This window comes from Gordionus sp. m RMFG-2023, chromosome 1, assembly GCF_954871325.1.
Source record: "Gordionus sp. m RMFG-2023 chromosome 1, tfGorSpeb1-WG-v2, whole genome shotgun sequence".
Taxonomy (NCBI): domain Eukaryota; kingdom Metazoa; phylum Nematomorpha; class Gordioida; order Chordodea; family Parachordodidae; genus Gordionus; species Gordionus sp. m RMFG-2023.
The window spans coordinates 60,778,168-60,805,298 of record NC_088775.1 but is presented as its reverse complement, the minus strand read 5'-3'; the positions used below and the strand labels follow the sequence as shown (position 1 = coordinate 60,805,298).

The window sequence follows — 27,131 nt, the reverse complement described above, 5'->3', positions numbered from 1 at the left end:
TTAATTATTAAGATTTGAACTTGAATAGATAAAGCACATAGCAAATATGAAAGAACTGACAATTTTAAAGCCTCCGGTTTCATTCCTATATTTAAAAAAACACTTTACAAACCCTTAATATTTTAAAAGCTATTAAAATAGCAAAGTATACATATATTTTTTAACAATGCCCGTTTTTTTGAATATTTTGCAAGGGATGCTTACATTCAAATAAAATTATAAGTGAAATTTTTTTTATTGCGATGTCGGTTAAAGTAATAAATTATAGATCTGCAAAACCTACCCAAAAAGCTTAAACTGACCAAAAAAATTAATATTTTGTATCGGATCCGATGTAATGCTGCAGAAGTGCTGGTTCTGACCCACGAGAAAACGGGTGGAGCAGCCCCTATCTCGAGCGGCCAAAATTAGATTACAAAAAATATTTAAAAAAAAATATATTGGAACGGCCATCCTTTCATATTAGACTTTTTTTTGACGAACTTGTTGGTGGTTTGCGTTCTTTATATTTATAAAAGTTAAATTTTTATTTTAAAAAAACTAATTTTCTAAAAATTTTGGTTTATTTTAAAGTGCTCAATTATAATTAATTATAGATGAATACATTAGACAAGGATTTTTTACAAAATTTTTTAACAAAAGATAGAATTATAGTTTTAATAATCCTGAAATAAGATTTTCATTCATTAACTATAACATGGCAATCCCATCTTCAGCTCCTGCCAAACGCGTTTTTATAATAGAAAATTCCGTTTTAACTACGAAAATATCTTCCGGGTAGGATCCATTTTTAAAATATAAATTATATCCATTATTGCGAATCTCTTATATTAACCCTATCCCGGTAACGTCACTAAGATTGGGAGGGGCGAAGAAGCTCAAGCCCCTTGAAAAACATGAAGAACCCCCTAAATTTTGAATTTTTTTTATATCAATTAAAAAAAAAGGTCATTTTGGATAATGTTAGCTAAAAAAAAAGAATTTTAGATAATGTTAGCTAAAAAAAGAGAAGGTAATTTTGAAAAAAATTAAAAAATATTTTTTGAGCCTCTTGAGATTGTAAGACTAGTGATGCCCCTGCCCTATCCCCTGGCAATCATTTTATCCATAACCTAACTTTAAAGAAGTTGGTTTCAGAAAAATTTTCAAATAGATTACTTTTTAAATGGATTTCTTTTGCAACATTACACCGATTTTATATTAATTCTTTTTAGGTCTAGCTACAGCAAACAGCCCGAGGCCTAGCTATAATCAAAAAATAATAATAGAGCCAGGACACCCAAATTTTATAATAAAAATCTAAAAAATTATTCGGGCGCCTTTAAAAGGAGGTTGAATATAAGGTGAGAGGCCATCTTCATAAATTTTTAAAGGCGGACTAAAATGTTATATATATATTAATGTGGACTAGCCATAAGACCAAGTGGACATTTTGACCCTGAGGCCGCTAGAAAATGTCAATATTTGAGGCCTACAGAAGAAATAAGAGGCTGATCATGGATATTATTATATAAATTTTTTTTACTTATTCATATCTTATATATTAAAAATTATTCTAAAAATTTTGGTTTTGGACATCTATTAGAGAAGTCTTGTGTTTTAAGCAATAATTTTCTGGCGAAAATATTGAGTTAGCTATTTTTAAAAATCCACTCAAATCGAGCCATTTACCAACGCAACCATTAAGCATAAAGGCCTTAAATATGCTGTAAAGCTATATTTTTATAACTAATTTCTTACCTATTTTCATCTTTTAAAAAACTTACCTGATTCGGCAAACCGTTTTTTTATCCAAAAATATAAAAATCACTCATAATTAAAAATTTTGCATACATGTTTCTTAAAGTCATGGCTACAAAATAAAATTAATCGGAATTTAATAGAATAGCCATAACTATTTATATGATATATATCACCTTAGGATAAAGTTGTTAAGGATAAATAGGTTAAAATGTTCTGTCTGATTAAAGCTGTAAAAAGATAATTTTTAATACTATCGTCTATCGGTTTTGTTTAAATAGCGCACTAAACTAGCGATAGCGGTAGCTCTCTACTAATTTAGAAAGTAGCGAAGTAGCGCGCTACACTATTTTAAATTTATATAATAAATGCACATAAAAACTTAAAATATATTTATAATTAATTCTAAAATCATAATGTTTTTATTAAATTTAATTTTGAAATTTAAATTTATATTAAAAATCTGCATTATAAATCTAGTTTTAAAAATAATTTAAAATGTCGATGATAGAGATTGATACTGAAGTTAATTTTGGTATAGATCATATCAAAAAAGTTCCCTGGAAAATAATGATATTATGGAATTTCCTATTCGAATTCGCAAAATGGCCATAAGATATTATTTAAGAATTATATTATAAATTATAATAAATAATTATTATTAACATTTCATTTTTTCATCAGTCTCATCTATTTAATGATAATATTTAAAATTATTATCTGGATGCTAAAAATGCTTAAAATTAACCACTCATCTAATTTATATATTTTATCATAACATGCTTAAAAATACTTATTTCAATCCTTTCAGATTTTATCCAAATTTGAGAGAAATTGGTTCAATAGATAAAAAGATAAAGGGTGGTGACCTAGCCAGTCAGTAAACATGGCCATTTATTCCACTTATCCTCAACATAATTCTTTCTAAATATATCTGTTATAATTTTAGACTGACCCTGGCCTTCTCAAAAACGCCACCTACTATAGATAATTTTTTTGAAATAAATAATAATACTATTAAAAATTCATAAGACGCATTTTTTAAAATCTAAAAACACTCAAATGAATATTTTTGTCGATTTTTCTTATAAAAAACTATGTACATTAAATTTAATACTGCATTGCGTGCTAGTGTTGAACTATACTTTCTGATCGTCGCTCTAGACTTGGGGATGACAGTATGGAAATGTTACTATTATTGAGATGAAATATAAACATAATATATATATTTTAAATTTTAGTCATATTTTTTATTTGTTATTTGTGGAAATAAAAAAACACTTTTTTTGCAAAAAAGAAGTAGCGATAACGCGCTAATTTTTTTATAAAATAGTAGTAGCGATAGCGCGCTACTTTTAAAAGTAGCATTTAACAACACTGATGTCTACACCAAATAAAAAAATATTTTTGAGCAAAAAGGAACATTAATAAATAGTTTTTGTGTTATTTAATATAAAATTTTAAAAATAATCATAAAGGGGAAGAATAATTGAAATGTATGATATGCCTAAAATGGTCACACTCAAAATTTGATATTTTTAATGAAATATTTTACATTCTAATATTGTATTCAGGGTTGCCAGATGCCACTATTTAGCCGTGATTCTCATTATTTCATACCAAATTTTTTTACTCATTAGTCATTCACGTTTCCTCCCACAGCAAATTGAAATAATCACACTTTTCTCACTTTTTAAATTTTTTTAAAATATTACAAATATAAAGCTTTAAATTGATTTTATTTTCAAATATTTATAAAAGTAGTATTTGTTAATAGTCCAACTAGCCAATGAATTGGATCAATATTTAATTAAAGAGGCATATTTATGCATTACAATCTTAAGATGTCTTAGATATTACATGCTCATGCTCTTATCAAAAAATTTAAGAATTCTTTAAATTTAAAAATTCAACAAAATTTATTTTACAAAGTAATTAGGATGAAGAAAAGGCTTTGATTTCAAAAACGAATCAATGATGTTTAAAAAATACTATATAGGGAAATATCTTAGCCATATGACATTAGAAAATGCCCGCATTTGATAAATTTTAAAAAAATTACTATTATTTATAAAATATCAAATATAGATATTCTCTGAGGAATATTTGCATTTTATTCCTATTGCGAAGATAAATTATCCAAAACAAAATCAATTAAAAAATACTAAATTTAATAATGTCTTAAAATTTTGTTGCATTAAATATAATATATGAAGTATGATGAATATGCTATATCGATAAACTCGACCGAATGCCATGCAAAAGCGGGTTAAGGCCCGCAAATTGGAAATTATTATTAAAAAAACTCACGTTTTTGATTGAAAAATATCTAGCAACCTTGATTGTATTGTGGATTTTAAAATTGCAACATTTTATAACAATAGAGTTATGTTCAATTTTATTTTAACCACTTTACCCTAATGCTTAGCTCCTAATGTATTATAGGTAGTGAGCTAGTGTTTTTTTTTATCTTTTAGATGAGGGACTTGCCAAAATTTATAATTTATTCTGTTTTATTTTTCTCTCAAAATTTTATGATAAATATGCAAAATACCAATCATTTTACCCCAGTCTCCTCTAAACTGTACTTTGAATGTTCCATATATTCATACTGTCAAAATACCTAAATAATAAAATTAAACTTTTAATCCCTCACTAACTAAAGCATGTTTAGTCAAAGAAATAAAAATTATTTCCGAGGACCTATAATCTGTTTGACTCAACGTTAAGGCTGGTTTTTGTGCCTTGGAAAATGAATTTATTTCGTCCCCAGTCTGACTCAACATTTTTATTTATTTTTAGGCCTGAGATTGTCTTTTCCCAAATTTAGTGGAAAAATATAATTAAATGCATATTTAAACAATTAAATAATATAAAAATTTATTTACTTTATCCTTCCTAATACTAGAGAAAACATTTATTTTATTGCGTAGAATATTTTTTTATATATTTTGAGTCAAAAAAAGGAAAAGCTCGAGCCCGGTTTATAAAAATTTTATTTTAAGATCCAAGCCTCTGTTAGGTCTATTTTCAGGTCCCATTAAGTCTATCTAAAGGCCGATAAATATAAAAGCTTAATTTTCACCAAACTGCTATCCCTTATTACAGCTGAGATAATCCATTCGGTGTAATGCATTCGTAACTTTTTGCGTTAATACCTTCACTTTAATGCATTCGTGATAGATTTTCGCGGTAATAGATTCGCGCAAATGCATTCGCGATATTATACTCATGGTAATGCATTTCGGGTTAAAATTTTCTCTGTATTGACATGTAGCCGTTTAATGTTTTTTATTATTTCTATAATTTTTGACCAAAAGCATGTCTACGGGTTAGAAATTTGTATATTAATTATTTTATTTTTAATAAAAAGATTATGACATGATAGATAACATCATAGAAGTATGTGGGGGCAAGGGAAAATTCCCCATTAGTAAACATGTGATACAAATAAACTTTTAAAGGGGACCAGGTCGGAGGTCGGCTAAAGATCCGCAAAATGAATAGTATGGGGCGGGGGGCATAAAAATGAGAACGCAAAAAAAATTCGCACACGAGGTCGAAACAATCATCATTCCACCTCTGTAATTAATACACTTATCTTTATTTATATTTTTGTATAAAGAAATTAAGTTTATTTTTATTACATATTGGTTTGATCCTGTTTTTTTGTAAAATTGTTTGAAATTGTAAAATGTAATAAAAATAACTAAGTATATAATAGATTTTCATTTTTTTAATGTCTTTTTATTTTTTATATTATTTATTATTAATGTATGGGGTGGTTTTTGAAAAAATGCCTATACACTTTATTTTTTTATACATAATATATTTCTTCATCTTACTTTAGCGGCGTTCAAACAAAGAAAAGAAGACATTTAAAAAAACGATCTAATATATATTTCATTTATTAATAACAAATTTTATTTCCTATACATAAATAAGAAGTAAATCATCTTTTTATCGTCGTTGTTATTATTATTATACACAGTTAGATTATTTATATTTTAGCTACGGTTGATTTGATAAACAACATTTTTGGGTTAAGAAACTGAAATGCCAACAAGGTTATATAAAATATAATATCCACTTCATATTTATAATGAAATAAAAAATAGCTTATCCACTTCATATTTATAATGAAATAAAAAATAGCTTATCTCCCAGTTACACTATCTTAAAAAAAAGAAGCTTAGCAACGTGCGACGCCAGAGGGCCCAAACTTTCAGAAACAAGAGTCTCAAGTCATGGATATGGGCCACATAATAATTTGTTTTTTGCGGAGGGCATAAAGATTTTTGTGTTATGCTTGTGCCTCTACAAAGATATTTTCTTTAAAGGGAACTTAAGGACATATATGTTTTGATCATTTTTAATTACCCATAAGAGTTTAGTTTTTAGACCGAGCTAAATATTTAAAATAAGGAGTAGGTAAATTTAGAAGTTTCAGGATAAGTAATTTTAGTTTTAGAAATGTAAAGGTATGAAAAGTGTGATTTTCTGCAGTTTTATTAATATTGTATTGAATTATTTCTTTTCTTCCTTTTAAAATTATTTTTTTTTACAATCAATTTATTACCAAATTATAAAATATAATTGACTCGTATATCATCCCCATAAATAATATTTTTTTGAGCACGAAAAATAATTATATTAAATTATGCGCGTTTTAGTTTTTTTTTGTATGGTAAAAAAAAAATAAGAAAAGAGAAGAAACACAAATTTTATGATGTGTAAAAAAAATATTTTTTAAATATAATAAAAAAATATAAAATATATTATTTTTCACAATTTTTTAATATTTTTTTTTATTTAAAAAAAAAATTGAGTGACAAATTCAAAAACAATAAATTAATTTAAAAAAAAGAAACATTATCTACGGGTTTATCTCTGGTAGATAATCATAATTCCTGCTAAAATAAGTTCTACAATGATTTTTTGGAGGCATTTCCTTCGGATTCATTCCCAAACCATAAATTGAAGAAACTCAAATCTATTATGAAGCATAGGTTCTACAAATTCTTTATACGTTACATCATATTTTGTAATACTTTTCTCAGGACGGAATGCAACTGTTGGATGTAAGAAATTACATTTCATTTTTTTCTACTATGTAGTTATTTTATAATAAATGATTTCAAAAGGGATACAAAAGCTTATACTTTAAATTTAATTTAGCATTCCTAAATAGTTTATAGATATATATAAATAAAACGCAGAGGCCTGCATAAGTCAAAATTTTAGGCCCTGTCCTTGGATTTAATTTTTATAATCAATTTTAACTCTAACCCCGGCGCCAGTTTTTATTTTTAAATCCTCATGAATTTAAAAATTTAAATTCTTTCATGACCCGAAAGGGATTTTTAATAATTTTGACTTTGGAAAATTGAAAATGTGAACAGCAAATGAATGTTAAGTTAAGTTCTCTATAAAATATTCCAATATATAATAATTTTAAATAATTCGACTATGCCCAATTTTTGTAAAAAGAATATTTTTAGACCCGAGGGTTGTAACTTATTTTTAAGCCATGGGGTATAATTATTTTTCTGGCATCCCCTTCCTTTAGAGCCTGGCATAATTCCCTATCAAATGAATATTATAAAAAAACATTATTCTTCTAATTTTTAAAAATCTTTAGCAAATCCTTATTTGAATCAAAATTCTAACATATGTCGTTAAGCTGTGAAAAACATCATTAGACCTTTATATGCTAAAATCTTTTATAAAATATATTTAAGCGTACTCGCTCACAACGTTTGAGCACTCTTTTGTCTTCTTGGCGGTCTCTTGAAAGCTGTATGTAAATAATCACTATAAACTCCAAAATTTAAATAATGTTTAAAACTTAAACAGTGTAAAAACATTATACATTTTTTATTGTCGCCTTACAAAAAAAGTAACTCGTTGCGGGACTTTTTATTTAATAGATCAATATAATAAATATAAGATAATATAAATTCATTTACTTATTGATTCATCGTTAATTTAATAATCTTGATTCTGGATGAAAAAATGGGGTAGTTCAAAGATAGTTGGATTGTTTTACTTCGTTTGATATTAATTAAATAATTTAATTAATAAAATGTTCATTACTAAAAAAAATTCTTAAAAAAAATTGCTTCTTAAAAAATAGTGCGCTCGTTGCTTTTTAAAAAGCAATGGATGTATTCCTTCTCTTTAAAAATTAACACCATTTACTACTGACGTGACTTTCATCGAAGCTACATTGCAGAACTGATTTTAATTAAATCAAATTCAATTTTAACGATACCAGCCGATACCTAAAATAATATTTAAACCTCATAAATTGGGTGAAAAAATTGGCCTAAATTAAGCCTTGAAATGAGATGAAAAAAAAAGATCTACAAATTTTTAAACATATATGAAAGAATAAATCTCTTGGAATTAACTTTATTGAACAGCGAAACCAGTATTAACTACTAATATTTACCGAATTTGAACCTTAAAAAATTTGACACCCGAACCTGAACACCTCTTTAAATACCTACGAACAGATTTAAACATTTTGATATTTTAACTCTTTTAAAAATGATATATAATCAGTTTTTACAATTGATGAGTATCAGTAATTATTTTTCGATATTTTTCTATCGCTATTTTACGATCCGTATGGAAGTTTTCTTACCTTAAAATATTTATTATATTATTTGACAGAGGTGAATCTTGAAAATATTTTAATTTATACGGCTTAATATAATTTTTTTAGAGAATAGTGACAAAGTTTTAAAAATGTCCTTTTATTAACATAATTTGAATACGCTGTTTTTAAAAGTTCAAACTCAACCTATATTATTTTTTATGAACCGAACTTGAGTGAACAGTTATTTTTATCTGAAGCTAAACCTGAATCGAACCGATATTGTGTACGGTTTGGATCCCTAATATTTAGACATACAATAAAATAAATGACGACCACAAGTTTCATTAAAATGAAAGGAATTTTTATGGCAAATTAATAATCAAAATATATTTTTATGGAAATGAAGCCTGGGATTTTTTAAAACAAATTTATGCCTTCTTTGGATTCAATTTCATAAATAAAAAAAAATTTGACGGGTATATAAGCTTGAAGTGGTATTGGCACATCTATGATTTATTATTTTATCTCATTTTTTATTAGAATTGATGTTTTGATATTTTTATAAATCTATAAGATCAATGTAACCAGAGATTTAATTTGAAAAATTGAGCATTTAAAATTTAATGCTATGTGCATTATGTTTTTGAGTTTCCTTTCTTAAAGACTTTTATGCTTATATTTTTTATTATTGTTAATGTGATGCTTCAGATTTTAGTGTCTGTATTTAGAGCTTAAAGAATTTCGATATCAGTTAATTTAATTTACTAACTATTCCTATAAAAATAAATACCTTTAATCCTCGGTTATTTTTTTGAAGAGTAGAGAGATTAGGATATATTATGATACACATTCATTGATATTTTTATCTAGCTGCGGGAAATTCTACTCCAGGGGAGGGCACAGGCGCGTAACCAATGGGGGGAAAGGGGGAAATCCCCCCCCATCGCAAATTTGACTATTTTCATAAATATCATTTTAAGCTAATAAAAATTTTACCCCCACCCCCCAGATTCCCCCCCCCCACCAATCAAAATTTTACAAATATTTGAATATCAATTTTCCAACATATTATTCAAAAATATTAATAAAATGGAAAAATATTTAGTCAAAGAGATTGAAATCAAACGATAATTTATAAATAAGGCTGAGCATGAAAAAAAGTAATGTGTCGTTAGCAGCGATATCATTATTGAATTCAATTGATCAATCAGAGTTTATCATTGCTGCTAGTTGCAACAATAAATTATTTTTAGCTCACTACTTTGTAGAAATTTACAAAAACCAAATTTAGATTTGGTTCAAGTTATTGATTTGGCGGAACATTGGAAAATATACATGAACAGGTAGATACAATAAGAATGAATGTAGATAAATATTTTCATAATATTTATCTAGACGTTGAATCGAAGGCTAAATTTTATGATATAATACTAATTAAACCTCGTCTAGCACCTAGGCCATTATTGAGATGAAAATAAATATTGGCTCAACTGAAGAATATTATAAAATATCCATTTTCATCCCATCCTTAGATACTTTTTTATAGCAAATAAAAGTACGGGTTTTAGATAAAAAACAAGTCTTTAGCAATCTTCAAGTTTTATTACCCAAAGATCCTTCTTCATTTTCTAATGCCACTATTGGTAAAATTAAATATTTAGAAAAATTTTATTCCTATGAGATTGATAATAAAATAAATTTAATCAGTGAATTCGAATTGTGGTATAAATATTTATACGTTTAGCTATTTTACCTGAGCATGCTATTGATGCGCCCAATCGGTGTAAAGAAACCTTGGCTCAATTTCCCAATATTTCGAAGTTGTTTTATATTCTTGCATGTTTGCCTATTACAACATGTACGAATGAAAGGACTTTTTCCAACTTGAGAAGGTTGAAAACATATTTACGAAGTACTGAATCTCGGCTAAATGGAACGAAATAATTAAAAATCTTGTATTTGATAAGAAGTTAAAAAAAACTTGTTAATTTAATTATTTTCTAGTCAATATTTTTAACTACTATTAGTATTTTCAATAAAAAAAATTATATTCTACTTATATTGTATGAGAATTTAAGCTGAGGCTAGTTTTTAAAGCAAATTTAAAAAAAAATGACATTACACTTTATTTCAACTTTACACATAAATAAACCTTTACATTTAAAAAAACTTTATTAAATATAATATACCTAACTTTAAATAATAAAAAAGAGGCTTGTAATATCCTATCCATAAGCACGAATTAATAAATAATAGTTAATAATTATTATTAAATTATTCATAATTTAATAGAATAGCTAAATAAGACCCGGCCGAAGGCCGGGGAAAAGCTGGCCGAAGGCCAGGTTAAAGGGGTTTGGGGGCGAAGCCCCCAAAAATTTTTCCCCCCCTATAAGAAAATCCTGGACCACTGGGAGGGCAGTATGACAATGGGAGGAAAGTTAGATAGGTATGAAGATGCTATCGCCATTTGAGAAATTAGAGGGGTAGGGGAGATTTTGGCTTCCTATTTTGCTAATTTCGATTTGAATATTTATTTGCTAATTTTGATATGGTAAGGGGGGGGGGGGTGGTGGTAAAATTTTTGAGTGGGTTAGGGGTTCAAGCTGAATAATATTGTCACTGACGTATAGGGGTGTAGAAATCCCTGCTAACTAGCAAAGCTTTTCAAATAAATAGCCCATGGAAAAATTTAAAAATAATATTTGTTATATTAAATTTATAAATTCGAGTTGATTAATTCAATTTTCTAAAAAAAATAAGTAATTTATACCGAAAAATTATCTTAGTCGCTAGCCCATATCAATGTAAGTTAAATTAATGAATAGAATTGCCTGCCTCATTTAGAGACATAATTACTTTATAAAGTTACGGAATCTTTAATAAAATTCTACAAGTATGAAGTAAAAATTTTAAAAAATTATGATTGAATTTCCTTTACTAATACATTTTTTGGTCATATTTAGATATATAACATTTAGTATTTAATATTTGGGCTAAATTTAAACTGCTTTTATCATGAAAATAAACAGTTATATGTATTCTCAAGAATAAATTTGATAATTAATAGGTAATAAGTGTGGTTTTTTTTGCTTCACTTATTTAAATACAAAAGGGATCACTTCATATTATACCCACAAAAATTCTTAACAGGCCTGATCAGACAATTTTACCTTAAAAATTCAGTACACATAAAACCCAATCTGATTTTCGAAATATTTTAATAGACTAGCTCAGGCATATAAAAGTTAAAATTTTGATTAATACCATATAAAAATAAATTACAAATGCTTATTTCAATGTATTTTAAGAGATGTCTAACTAAAATACGAAATCTATAAATAATATAGTAAATTAACAAAAAGTTATTTATCATATGATCCAAATACATTACATTTATAAAACGGTTGTTTAGAAATAGATAGCCCATAGAGGAGTGATATAATGATTTTAGAATATTAAAAATGTGATGACTGGAAAATTCATCCAAAAAAAATTTTATTGACAGGAGACAGGACTGACTTTGTATAAAATTTTAACGGGCCCAAATTAAAAAAACCGGGGGAACCAGCGGCTTCACGAGAGGGGCACAAAGGCAGGCCTAGAATATTACATATTTCAATACAAAAGAAGTACGTGGAATTAATAATTTTAAGAAAATACTTTCAGACGTACTTAAGAGCTAACGAAGCCATCGAATAACACTATTATAATATTATATACTTCTAATTTGATCTATAATTACCATTATTAGACTAATAAAAAATATAGATCAACATCATCAATAGATTTAATATATTTAAATTTATTTAAATTAAAAATTTTTTGTTTGAAAAAAATCAAAATAAATATATTTGCAATATGATCTTTCCTAAACAAAACGAAAAGGAATCAAAATAAAAATTTGATTTAATTGGGACATTATTGAAAGGAAAAAAAGCAAACTAAAATGATTTGGATAAATTAAAAAATCGTTAAAAAGTTTATAGTATATTAATTAATTAATAGAAAAATATACCTTTTTTTAATTTCAAATTTTTATGTTTATTTATTTAAATAGGTATATAGTAATTATTTGTTTATCATTCAAATTACACGAATGTTATGTCTGTTTTTAATGTAATCTTTATTGTGTGTACTTGTAGGTTAAGGAACACCTAACTAAATAAATGTGAAAAGAGAGATAATTAAATTTATACATCTCATTATATAATAATATTAAATATAGCCTATTTTTTATTTTTCAGAACGTAAGTATAGGCAAAAATAATATAAAGAAAATTTTAAAGAAAGAAAAAGAGAGTTAAGATAAGAATTAAATAAATTAATGAGTTTTATTGAGAATTTTCTAGCTGGGGGGGGGGGGGTCCAAATAAAAATATGATTTCCAAATAAAGGTAACTAGTTCATCGTTCGGTCACCAAAGGAAGAAGCATGCTTATTACCCTTAAATTAAAATTGATCGCCGTAAAATATTTCTTGCTTAAGCTAAATTGACTTTTTAAGCGCGCATAACCAGTTTGTTATACTATATATTTTTTTTACCATTAATGTTAAAATTTCGGAAACATTTTAATAGGTTATTGTTAGTTACTACCAAAGGCAGTGTTGAATCATCGGTATTTTATTTATTTTTTGTTTGAACCGGCACTCATATGGTTATATTATATATTTAAAAAATCGTCCTTTTCGGAAAGCTTGTGGCCTAATCTTTAAGTGCGTGGATCATTAATCTGATAGTTATGGACTCTAATCCAGCAACTACTATGTATTTTTTCTGAAGCCAACAAGGTGGTTCCATGCTACGGGGGATGATATATAGAATAGGAGGCGGTTAGTGATTCCATTTCTTTATATAAAATAGCTATATGTTTAGGCTAAAGGTGTACACGTTAAACGTGTTTTGTTTTGATAATATTTTCATAAAATTTTAAACACGTCAATTTCTGTGGCCTAGATGGTGAGCGAGTTGATCTTCCGATAGATCTTTGTTCGAATCCAACAAGGACCATGTATTTTTCTGAAGCCAAATTGGTGACTTGGGGGGGGGGGGGCAGGGTGATATATAGTAGATCGGACTCAACGTGATTCTGTTATTGTATATTAAAAAATAAGTGAGTCATTATATTTTGATAAAATTTGGTCGTTGTTTAGCAAATTTGATAAGATATGGTCGTTGTTTAGCATTATTTTATCACTATAAATAAAAAAAAATTAAATTTTTTTTTGACAAATTGTCCTTTTTATAAAAAAAAAATAATATAATATTTTTTTAAATTAAAATTTTTTTTTATCTTTATAAAGGAGAGTAAATTATATTTGAACGAAGCTTAAAGGATAGAAAAATCTAGTAGAGTATCCTTCTTTTTTTTTAACACATAAAGTAAGTAGTAATGAATAAATTTTGTTTAATTTTTATTATTTTCCGAAAAAAAAAAGAATTATGTAAAAACAATTATAATTTAATGAACTCAAAATATAAAAAAAACAAGCTTTTTTATGATGTTTTTCTGATGCAAATTTATATACATGAAAGAGATATGGATGGATGGCACTTTTCAACCAGATTCATGTTATCTTTTAAAATATTTAAAATGCATATTAATTATAGAAGTCTTCTTTGATCAAATAAAATGATTTTTGTTTAAATTTTTCAAGATATTTATTATAAATGTTTTGTTATTTTTTTGCCGAAATGTGAAGTTATAAATATGTATAAGATATTGGATGAAATATGGATGTAAGAATTGGAAATGATAAGATAAGAACCAGAGCTGTAACCAGGAATTTTAAATTGAATGAAAAGGTGGCAAAAGGATTGGCAATTTTTTCTAAAAAAATGATTGAAAACACATAATGCAGAAAAAAAATTGTTCTCAAAAATATAGGTAATGATATTAATAGAGCTAGGAAAAGTAATGCTTATTTCAATTGAGTCAAAAAAAATCCATAAAAATGGGAGTTTCTTAAATGTTTCCAATTTAATCATGTTTTTTAGGAATATCTAAAAAAATATTCTTAATTCATTATTATTATTTTTAAAAAAGTCAATTAAAATGCCAGTCAAGTATTGGTATTACCTTCCATAGCATCTTCAATATTATTTTAGATAATATATAAGATAAACATTCTCAGTTATTCGCGTTTGAATTTTTTTATTTGGCATGTTTAGAATTGCACGAAACTACAAAAAAAATGAAGATATTTTAATCTGGCATGCTTGGGATTGTATGAAACTTCAAAAAAACGAAAATATTGTATGTCCCTATTGTATTGCTTTTGCTGTATCATGCTCCAAGGATTTGGAGTTTTTTTTATTTTGATATAACATACGGGAAAACCTCTCAATTTCAACCAAACGTCCAAACCTAACCCAAAGGAATCTTATAAATATTCCTCTAGTATGGTTAACCTAATTATATAAAAAAAAACAAAATACTACAAATTATTGATTAATAAATTAAATAAAATCCACTATTAATTTAACCGGTTTATTAATATTTATAGTTTCCAGGTTAGCTTCTTTGTGATATTACTATAGTAATTCGATTTTGGTTACACATAGGGAAATTATAACGATTCATCCTGGTTATCTAGTTGGGTTTTAAATCTGGCATGATAACATTATATATAATATCATTTATGAAACATATTACCTATCCAAATTTATATCCTATTATAATATAAAACCTTTTTCTTGTAATCTTTTTTTAATGACTTCTCATTATTATTATAAATTATAAGTATAAAATATTATTACTCCTTAATATGCGATTATTAAGCAATGCAGATGGGAATACACTACATTTTAATTTTTATGTTTCTGTCGCCTATAATTAACATGTGTAGTAGAACTTTCAAGAGAAAGAGTTAAGGCTCTAGCGATTTTGTATAATTTGAAACGGCAGATGAATGGTCTTTAAACAAAATTTGGAGAGGTAGATAGATCATTTTAGAGAGGCTGCAGCTGATTTTTATTTGAAAAAGGAACCTTAAATCTAATATATATAATCTCCATAATCAAAACATGATCGTTTTCGTATCCTCCTAATGTATTTAAAATTTAAGGAGACTATATAGTGTAATGTTATATTTTTGCTCTACAAACCTCCCGTTTCAAAGTCGTATGTTTTAAGCATGCACCAACTTGAATATAATTAAGTTTAAAATATTAATTTTATATATATTAATTAATAGTTACCAAACCAGCTGACGGGGTTGAAGGGTAATTATTTAGTTTGTGTGTATGGTACTAAATATATTTTATTAATAAATTTTATATAAATATTAAAATTTAGGAGAAAAAGAGGTAAAATTGTTACACTATATACCGTGAGTATGTGTTAGAAATATCAAAATTTAAATTTGTGATGGAAATCATATTGGATAAAATTTAAAATAGAGATGCTTTAAGATTTTTAAATTTTAAATATGGGTTATACATTGGCCTGAAAATTTTTTTTTGCAGACATGCCTGATCAAAAAACCAAGTCCCATGCAACTTTCATAAAATGCCATTTATTTTTATTGTAATTTAATAAAAATGTCTTAAATTTAATTATATATATAAAATAAAATTTAGATTTGTGATAGAAATCATATTGTGTAAAATATAAAATAGAAATGCTTGAAAATTTTTTAATTTTAAATATGGGCTAGACATTGGCCTGAAAATTTTTTTTTGCAGAAATAGCCAGGCCTGATTAAAAAACCAAACCCATGCAACTTTCATATTCTGATTTTATTTTTAAATGAATTATGACTTTTATATATTTTATTTCAGTTCTCAACTAACAAAATTATTATGGTCTTTGGCGGGCTTGAGAAAATTTTCCCAACAATATGGTTTTCAGATATTTACCTATCTACAGGCTTGGGAAAAAATTACAAAATTATTATGGGTTGGCCAGGTTTGAGAAAAAAATTTTCAGGCCCATAAATAACCCATATTTAAAATTCAAAAATCTTAAAGCATCATTATTTTAAATTTTACCCAATATGATTTCTATCAAAATTTAAATTTAATTCTAAATATAAAATTAAATTTAAGATATTGTTATTAAATTACAATAGAAATAAATGGAATATAAAATTAAATTTAAGACATTGTTATTAAATTACAATAGAAATAAATGGCAAAATTTTATGAAAGTTGCATGGGACTTGGTTTTTTGATCAGGCTTGGCTATGTCTGCAAAAAAAAATTTCAGGCCAATGTCTACCCCATATTTAAAATTAAAAAATTTCCAAGCATTATTTTAAATTTTATTCAATATAATTTCTATCATAAATTTAAATTTTATTCTAAATTTAAAATTTAATTTAAGACATTGTTATTAAATTACAATAGAAATAAATGGCTAAATTTTGGGAAAGTTGCATGGGACGTGGTTTTTTGATCAGGCCTAGCTGTGTCTGCAAAACAAAATTTTGAAGCCAATGTCTAGCCCATATTTAAAATTCAAAAATTTTGAAGAATCTCTATTTTTAATTTTACCCCAAATTTAAATTTTGGTATTTCTAATACCCTTAATGCTCACTACATTGCAACAATTTTACCTCTTTTTCTCCTAAATTTTAATATAAAGCATATTTAGTACCATATACACAAACTAACTAATTACCCCTCAACCCCGTCATTCTTGACGGGTTATTATAGTATTATTATAATTATATAAACATAAAATATCCTTAAAAGTATTCAATTAAATTTTATTAAACAAACCAATTTACGATTATTTTATCTGTAGTTTATCAAATACATTATCCATTCGAATTTAGTACAATTATTCGATTCACACGAACACAGGGTGGGTGAATATGAATAGTATAATTATTCGATTTGTATGAATACGATGCAATTATTTGATTCATATTATACGATACTAGTTCAATTATTTAATATCAAATTATTTAATATCGATTTAGAAAGTGTAATTTTCGGGTTAAAACCCCGCTTATTGTAGACCTCTAGTGAAAGCAAAAAATGAAAATTTAATTTTGAAAGACCTTTCGCGCCTAATAAACATTTTTTTTCTCTAGTTATAACATTATTTGTTTTGTGCATTATGTTGAATGATAAAGATAAGAAAAAATTTTATTAATTAAAATACTTTAAATTTAAAAAATTTAACTAGGTTTACAAAAAATATTTTAAATTTATTGAAACCTCCATAATGACCCTTCTTAGTGGAGATCATTTTTTTATTTTGACTCCTCAATACTCGGTTTCTCGCTAACAGAATCCATGTACTATATATTAGATTTACCATCTATTTTTTTTCAGTGTTTATACTACAAAAAGCAACAGTGCACCTTATAGAGGTTTAACTTTTAAATGTTTGATTAGTTGTATTTAAATAAAATAATACTAATAAAATAAGTAATAATATTAAATACGATTATACATAAAAAAATGCAGGTTTAATGATCATTAATTTTAATTCAACATTTTCACATTCAATTTATAAATCAACTTGAAACTTAAATGAAAAAGGTTATTTATTATCTATCAGTGCAAAATATTAAAAAAAAAACATATTTCAATAAGTAATGGATCATAAAATAAATATCAGGACAACTTGTATATATTTTCCGGACTGGGGCTGGCAATTTTTAAAATTTTAAACAATGCAAATTTATGATTTTTTCCTTATGAAATTACAAGCTGGGCTAAAAAAAATAAATGTCTGGGCCGTGCTAATTTCTATTTTGCATAGTTAGGTATTATAATTATTTAATATATATTATGAATAAATTTGTAGCTAGTTTGTTCTAAAGGTTGAAAAGAAAAAAAAACCCAGTAAGAATAAGGGTATAGGAATGTAATGATCATTAAATGAAAATGATAATAAATGGTAAATTATTGAAAATCTATTTTAAAAATTGAATATTTGGAAATGTATGGATTTAACTATATATGTTAGATGAAAAATATTAAGAAAGAAATTACACAGGTAGATTAAATAAATTAGGTTAAATGAATATCTTACCTTATGGTTAAATTAAATTTTAAAGTGGGTATTTTTTTTTGGATTTTTTCCCCTTCATATTTTATTTTCATAATATATCAATGATCACTTCGCTAGCAACAGGTTTAAAATAACATGAAAAGAAATGAGGGAAAAAATGTTTTTGTTCGTGGTTTATTCTTTAAAAAAAAAGAGGAATCTAGGAGAGGATGATAGGTTAGACAAATTTGTAGAAGATTATCTATATTATATAATACAAATAAGTTGCCCTAAATATTTGAAAAATGACATTTTTATGAAAAGGAAGAAGTATAAATTTGCATATATTTATTTTAAAATTTGGGAAATTCTGGCCTGGTCTGCAAAAATATTTTGCACAAGTTGCCCCGTTCAATCCGAATTTAGTTGGTCCGGCCCTACAGACCTTTATCAAGTTTAATTTTCCTCTCCTCATTTAACCGAGGTGAATACGAAAAGAAAGAAGAATAAAGGAGGAATAAATAATATTATTTATCTAAGTTTCCTTCTTGCAATTAAAATTAATAATTGATTATCTAATCCGATTGAATGAATTCTAAAACGTTAACCCTCATATTTTAAATATTGAATTGTTAAAAGAAACTAGTTCTACTATTCGATTTCTTCTTTTGAAATTGAGATTTCTTCTTTTGAAATTGAAATATATGAATTGAACTAGTTTCGCTAAAGAAATATTTTTCTTAAATATATCTCTTTTTTAAAAAATAAATAGATTATAATGTATAAATAGGAGATAGTTTCTATTTGCCAAATCTTAAGGCTTACATAATTTTTTCAGTAAAATATTTTTTCTTCGATCCACGGAGTTTGAAACCAACTTCTTGAGCGAGGTTAGGGTTAAAAGGGGGTAGAGATATGTTAGGGTTAATTGGAACTATTGTCTCAATAGCTGCCTTACCAGCAAAATTTACTTATAAAAATGACCAGCTATCATTGACCCTTTTTCTTGTTAATTTTTATGGAACCTCTGAATTTTATTTTATTATTATTTCACCTTTTATATGTATATTTTAAAGATTTCGTTTAGCCTATTTTTGTCCATTGTCTTTTTGACAAGGGATATTTTTGTGCAGGGTCTTCATGTCCTACTACGGCAACCTTATTATGCAAGGATAAGCCTTTTTTGTTTATTACCTTGGATGAAGATGATTGAATAAAAAAAAATTAGTAGACTGGAGAGAGGTATAAAATAATTAATACAAAAATATTCAAAAAATTCGTCTAACGATGCGAATAAATTTATATGGGGATCGGTTTATCTTCATATATGTTTTATTTTATAGGTATTATGTTTTGTTTGTTTAGAGACGAGGGGGACCAAATGTAAAATGGAATAATAATTTTACAATGACATTTATTATAAAAAGGTACATAATTATATTCATCATTATAAGAAGAAAACGGAATAAATGTATAATTTTTATATTAACCATTATTAAAATTAAAATATAATTTTCTTCTTTAATCATTTTCATGTATTCATTGCTAAAAACATTATGTTTTATGTTAATGTATCTTTAGATTCATTCCACATCATATTTTGAAACAATGAAATTGGTATAATTTTATTTTCATTTGAAATTTATAAAATTATTAATAATTCACCAGGGTAGAAAAAAATATATATAATACATTATCCATATTGTAGTTATATTGCTGTAAAAATTCACCTTCCCTATTCGCTTTAACGCATTTGTTTACAATACGATTTATTTGTAGAATCATGTTCTCGAGATCTCAATAACCTTTAAGAAACATTTTATTAAATTCTATTTTATATATACTGAGATTGACATTTCCTAAAATTAGGACGGATATTTTTTAAAAATTTATTAGCTCATTTTTTGCTTAATTATCTTTTGAATTAATAATTTTGTTATAATTTTTTATTATTATTTATCTTCTGAATATTTATAATGAACCAGGCTAATAGATTTTAAAAAATTTGAGCCCGGCTCAAACCTAAAGATCTTCAAGGGCCGGTCGGGATATCAACAATTAAAAAAATTGAGCTGGGGTAGGGTATATAAAAAAATTTTAAAATAAAATGTTATTTTCACCTCTTAAATCAAAATAAAACGATAATTAATAGAATTCCTCTGTAATTAAAACAAGTGATTAGTAATTTACCTTTATTCAAATGCATTTTAATTTGTGAATTAAAAATTTCGGTCTGTGCAGGCTCGGGCCTACGAAGAAAAAATCTGGACCAAATATAAATTCCGGACACGAGCCAAAATTTCTTTTCTATATTATCTCCATTGATTATTTTATTTGGTCGACATTTCTAAATTTATATTGTAATCAAATAGAGGTGTTATGCTATTGTCAACCTAAAATATAAGAAGATAATTAAATTTAAATAATTTATACGAATTTCACATCAGAATAATATCATTATTAAAAACATGTTTAATTAACACAAACAAACAAAAAAGATATTTAGGTATGTCAGCATCATCATACAAAAATTTTATGCCGTTTTATGACAAAGGAAGATCTCAATCTTACGTAGAAAATTCCGTGAATTTCAAACTTCAGCAAGATTTAAACGATAAAAATAAAAGATATGGTAGAGACGATAATGAAGATCGAAAATCGGAAGATGGTAAGTATAATCCACATAAATTCGTTAATTACGACCCTCCATCTAAATCCCATAAAATATCTTTGCCTATAAAATTAAAGCGAGGTAGAAAGCCTTACCAATTCCCACAACTAATAAATTCTCATCCTAAAAAACATCCAGACACCTATCATAAAATTGAGGAACGCACTAACAAGCCCATGACTTATAAAAAATTGAAAGTTATTAGTAACAAGGATAAAGCCGATGAGAGTTATACCGGTAACACAAATAAAATAGTTGAACCCTCGCAAGACGAAATAGCTTGCAGACAAACTTTCCGAAATCAATTAGTGAACAGTCAAATTGAGGTTTGCAAAAACCATCCTGAAAGCTTAACATGCGTCACTCAAGGAGCGCGGATGGCCTTGACAGAATGTCAGCAACAATTTAGAAATGAAAGATGGAATTGCAGCACCGCCGCTATAGAAAAGAGGATCGAGAGTGATTTAGAGGAAAAGGATGAAAATTATTTTGATAAAATCTATCAAGCACCAGTATTGGAAGGACGCAGAAATGTACCTAGCAAAGGAGTCAAAAAAAGGATCAGAAGAGTCGGTTTAAGGCATCCTCATTTTTACCTTCAATCAGAACAGAATGCCGTATTTAATGATAACTATCAGAATATTAATTTCCCATTATATGATAACGAGGCCAATATAAAAATTATCAACATTCTCAGTAAAACGTTGGAAAAGGGTTAATTTTTTGAAATTTATATCCAAATTAGGCTATCCTAATAAGTTTTTATACTTTTTGAAATAATAGGCAAAAAAATCTTAAAATTTGTAAAATGAAAATAAGTATATACTGATATTATCTAACTAATCATTATAAGGAAACTTTGCCAATAAGTCATTTATGAGTGGTGGGTGGGGGGGGGGGGGGTAACCTTCGCTAGTATAAAGATAAAAAATAAGAAAAAAAATACTCATTTTAAATATAATAACCATTAAAAATTATCCATTTCTAAATAAGAAAACACTCTAAAAAATATATAATTTGATGTTTTTTAGGAACAAAAGAATCTGCGTTCATTTATGCAGCAGCTTCCGCAGCCGTTGTGCACGCGGTAACTCAATCCTGCTCCTCCGGTAATTTAACGGATTGTACATGTAAAACCCTCTCTAAAAACGAAGAAAATACCTTTGACTTAAGAGGTCTCATATATTTATTTTGCATGTAGTTTAAATTCACATTTGAGTTTTTTAAGAAACCTTATGCGTTACCTTAATAAAATTAAATAATTTTAAAAAAACTTTCAACAACCTAAAAAAACGCGTTTCTTAATATATATCGGAGAACTAAACAGGCCGGCTCGAGGTATTCGGGCCTCAAAATTGTATGATTTAAAATTCGGATTGGGCAAGAAAACACAAACCCGGGCATGGTTGAAAATTAGACTTCTACAAAACTCTGGAGTATATTAGAAATAGGAAAATTTTAGGATATGGAGGAATCTTTAAAATTGGATTATTTATAGCACGCGTTATTTTTATTTTTAAAGACCTCATTTATTCGGAATGGCATTCCGCCATATTTGCCATGAAATTTTGAATTAATTTTTATTATGGAAAAATAGATTTGAATTAAAATTGGTTGAAAATCTTAGGGCTTGTCTAAGGAAAGTAAGATACATACTCACATACTGGAATACAATTCCGGAAGAATCAAGTCTATGAAAATGAAATATATGCGCTAATCCATACCCTAGGAGTGATACCGGATCACGCTGAATTCCTCCAGATCCTAGGACATATATAGGGTTGAAATGTATTTTTTAGATTGTTAAGATTGAAAATAATATCTTGAATTCTACAATGTTTGTTCTTTAGGTAGTTTAATTTTTATTCTAAAGTATAATAATATTTAATAATTTTCTTGAATTCAAAAATTTACATGTTCCAGGTTTATTAATTTAAATTTTTGCCCATCCCCATTATGGAATTACTTAATATTGTCATAATGGTAAGCGTCCCGATGGCATGATATCTTGGCTCGGCGGAAAAAGACCTGTCTGGGGAGTGTCATATGTTGCCCATTTCCCGCCAATAGAAACTCTGACCTCTCGGAACTTCAAGAAATTAAAGAATGCAATAAATATATGTCTATCTTGAAATCTTTTATTTTTATCTCTCTAATCTTTAGTGTTTTGGAAACTCCAGTTCCTAATCCCTTAAATTATTTTTAATCAATTGGGTAGGAAAATTTCAATAAGGACGGGGGTTAAAAACGAGTTACTTACCCTCAAACAAAAAACTCAAATTGTAATCCTAAAAGGGAATTACAAGTGTTTCTTTGAAACATTCCCTTATCCCTCTTAGTTCCTTTAACTACATGGCAATATTCCCCCCCCCCTCAATATTATGAAAATAATTAAGTAATAGAAATGTTATATCCTTAGAAATTAAACTAAATAGTAGTAATAAATATCAATTATTAAAATGGTGTATATAAAGATGATGATGAGCTCATGGGAAAATCTGAATGGAAATGGGGCGGGTGTAGTGATAACATTGACTACGGAATACAATTCTCGAAAGAATTTGTAGACGCTCCAGATCGGGATCAATTAAAAATGCTTTTAAAATATTTTGGCCCTTCGGTGATTGACTCCGATAAAAGCAAAGCCATTAAATTTCAAAGCTTTAAAAATTTGTCACAATCGATATTAATAAGCAATTCAAATGATTATAAAGTTTTTCGCATTTCCATCAATGAATCGACCCCAATTTTTACATTTCCATACAAAAGACCGAACAAGCTTATCGTAAGACATATGGTTAATCTGCATAATAATCAAATGGGGAGAAAAGTAAATGAAATTGCGGAGAGGAAAAAGAATCCATTTAAATTGAATATATGTTTATTTTTTTAAAAAAAAGGTTATAAAAGATATGATACGAAAACAATGCAGATGTCATGGAGTATCCGGTTCTTGCGAACTAAAGACTTGCTGGCTCAATATGTCACCATTTTCTATTATCGGAGCCCATATTAAGAATAAGTACAGAGAGTCAGTCAGAGTTGCCCCTAAATTAATGATCACTAATCGCATATCCCGATCCTTAAATTATTTGTTACCAATGAATAATGAAGAAAATGTTATTATACCCAACGAAATTGATATTGACTCAAATATTCTATCACTGCGCAGAAAACCTAAAAGCGAATGTGAGCTACCTATCAAAGAAAACGAATTGGTTCATTTGGACAAATCTCCAAACTATTGTGATCCGGACCCTCATTCAGGCATTTTTGGCACGAGAGGAAGAGAATGTAATTTAACCTCTACCGGAACTGACAATTGTGATAATATATGTTGCGGTAGAGGCCACTTAGAAGAAAGCATTATTAAATCGGAACGTTGTCATTGTAAATTCGTATGGTGCTGTTACGTAAAATGTCAAACGTGCACATCCATAGAAACTAGATACATTTGTAAATAACATTGTTACAATAATAAAAAATAATTAACCAACCTTGATTATATGTAGCTGTAAAAAAAATGAACTGATTTTACAACTTGGGTTTCCTCATGTTCCTTATTTATATTATAATGTAATAATGCAATAGTATGTTGTAAATTTGTATAATTTATTGCTAAAGAAATCTGAAAAGAGAGTATTCTTCAAGATATCAAGATATGATTAAAGTATAGTGGGGAAAAATAATTATATACCAGCGCCACTCCCCCTACAAAAGATAAATTGGGTTTGATTTAGAAAAAAAAAATTAACCGAGTATTGCATAAGTGTTGTCTAACTAATAACATACTGCAAAATTTATAAATTTATCATTAATATATTTTAAGCCATCTTTCCGTTAAAAAATTACTAATATTTTTAATGTTAAAAAAATTAATATTGTTTTTAGTACTTTAAAAATTTACTATTATTTTTCTTACGTTAAAAAAAAATATACATGAGGGAATCATTTAATATTGCTTAATATTTAAAATAAATAAAAGGAAAAAATCAGGTAAGGTAAGATTATGGTGTGTGAGCCATAATTACCATTGGTTATTTTTTATTATATTTACTTGTCATAGGATTGGTTAATTTTATTTATTATTTTTTTTAAGTTGAATGATATTTTTATTATTAAAAAACATGGTTGTTAATTTTTACACATATTATTTTTTAAATATTTTTTTTGTTGAATGATATTTTTATTATCGAAAATTATTGGTTGTTAATTTATACACATATTTTTTAATCTAATGTTATAAATAGCCATTTTTTGTAAAAAATTTAAATAAAGGGCGTGGCAATCGAGTAAAAAATCTTTAAGGATTATAAAGACTTGCAGATTTATAATACCAATATTGTTGTAGATACCAGAATATGAGTTCTTTAACTATTTTCAGATTTGTTACCAATATTGTTATAGAATAATTTAGAAATTTACACTTAGATACCTTTTCCAATTGTTTTTCTGATAGATTGCATATTTTTATGAAATATAATTTAAAGATTATTTTCCTCAATGGTCACTTATATCATTTCTTATAAGCTTTTTTTCCAATATTTAGCATAGGCCTGCAGTCCATATTATAATATCTTTAAATATATCAGGCCGGATTGAGAAATTTTTTTTTTAAATACCCGGGCCGGTCTAAAATATTTTTTTAAATAATTTTAAAACAGAATTTTTACACCGCTATTATTGGCTATAAAATTTAAAAATAAATGTAAAATATTTTTAACTCGGATCGGGCTGAATACTTTTTTTTAAAAAAAAATACGGGCCATGCAAATGGTACCTATGCAAGGGTTGGGCAAATTTTCAGAAAATTGTATCGGATACAGATACTTTATAAGATTTTGTATTTAAGATACCAGATACTAGATACTTTGAAAAAATTTCAATAAGATACAAGATACATGTAACTTTTTTTTAAAAAAAGTATCTAAAATACAAGATACTTTTTTTAAAAAACTTTAAATAGTCAAAATCAAAATGTATAAAGCTTTATTTTCTTATCTATAATATAAATTTATAAAAAATTTGAAAATAAATTGTAGAAAATAACAAATTTATTATATAAGATAATGCGATATTTATTTTAATAATTATATAATTAGTATATTAATATATCAGCTCAGCATTGTTTTTTAATATTATTAATTTTTGAAATAATTTATCGTTCAATGTTTGACGATTTGGTTTGTTAACCATATTAGCAAAGCTAAATAATCGTTCAACGGGGGCAGAGGAGGGTAATAGTGTGTTATATTTAATAAATATTTATTTTAATTAATTTTATAAAGAAAATTATATTTTAAGCATATATGTAAAAATTATAAAAAATACATATGAAAGGTGGATTAAATATTGCTAAGTACTATCTATCATTTAAAAATGGTGCCCCAAAAATTTGGATTATATTTTGGCCTAGTATTCAAATTAACAACCTCTTTTTTATCAATATTAGTTTTCTTATTCTTTTCATAGATTTTTTAATATCATTTTAATTTCATTATCAATCAATAATATAAAAATTTATTTAAAAATACTTCTAAATTTAGCAACAGATATATATGGAATATGAAATGATAATGAATATGATTATAAATGTGATTTATTATATAATTATATATTATACTTTTAGATGCTTGACAAAATTTGATGACGAGTCCGCAGAACCACTTATAAATTTGTGGCATTCTTTAGATTCTGTAGTAATTTTATTATGATCATGTTGAAGTACTTGAAAAAATTTCCCATTTAAAATACTTAATTTAAATTTATAGTTATATTTTTTGGTTGGAGAATCATCTTAAGACGAAGATAAACATGATATTCTATTTTCTTTAATAGACGGATATAAAACGATTCAAATAAAATATGGTAGTTCTAATTGTTAGCAAATTGCTATATGACGACCAACGTCGTATAACATACATTACCAATATCTAACTTCTGATTAAATTTTTCATTTATATTTTAAAACAATATCATTTTAAATTTTAATACTATTTAAATTAACAAATATAAATTTTTTTAAAGTATCTGTATCTTTTTAAATACAAAGTTGGTTAAGATACAAATACTTTTAAATAATATGTATCTTAGATACTGGATATAAGATACTTTCCAAAATTTAATAAGAGATACAAATATCCGCGATACTGCCCAACCCTGTATG

At 26.4% G+C, this 27,131-nt stretch overlaps 1 protein-coding gene across 2 annotated transcripts; it reads left to right on the top strand.

Annotated features, from left to right (window-relative positions):
- The first annotated feature begins 6,619 nt into the window (after positions 1 to 6,619).
- On the top strand, positions 6,620 to 25,223 carry LOC135923003 (uncharacterized). Of its 2 annotated transcripts, XM_065457595.1 has the most exons (6): positions 6,620 to 6,821; positions 20,793 to 20,962; positions 21,104 to 21,679; positions 21,997 to 22,140; positions 23,440 to 23,795; positions 23,866 to 25,223. In XM_065457595.1, the coding sequence occupies exons 1-6, from the start codon at positions 6,739 to 6,741 to the stop codon at positions 24,427 to 24,429; spliced, it is 1,893 nt and encodes a 630-aa protein (XP_065313667.1). In that variant the 5' UTR covers positions 6,620 to 6,738; the 3' UTR covers positions 24,430 to 25,223. The 2 variants fall into 2 exon arrangements, with proteins under 2 accessions (XP_065313667.1, XP_065313660.1); XM_065457588.1 differs by having other exon boundaries at positions 20,793 to 21,679; positions 23,866 to 25,222.
- Positions 25,224 to 27,131: the final 1,908 nt, after the last annotated feature.

Excerpts from the sequence above, each read along its gene's own strand:
- LOC135923003 (XM_065457588.1), top strand. The coding sequence starts at position 6,739 with ATGAAGCATAGGTTCTACAAATTCTTTATACGTTACATCATATTTTGT. Across the intron at positions 21,680-21,996 it reads CAGTAAAACGTTGGAAAAGG|GAACAAAAGAATCTGCGTTC; the intron begins GTTAATTTTTTG and ends GATGTTTTTTAG. Across the intron at positions 23,796-23,865 it reads ATAATCAAATGGGGAGAAAA|GTTATAAAAGATATGATACG; the intron begins GTAAATGAAATT and ends TTTAAAAAAAAG.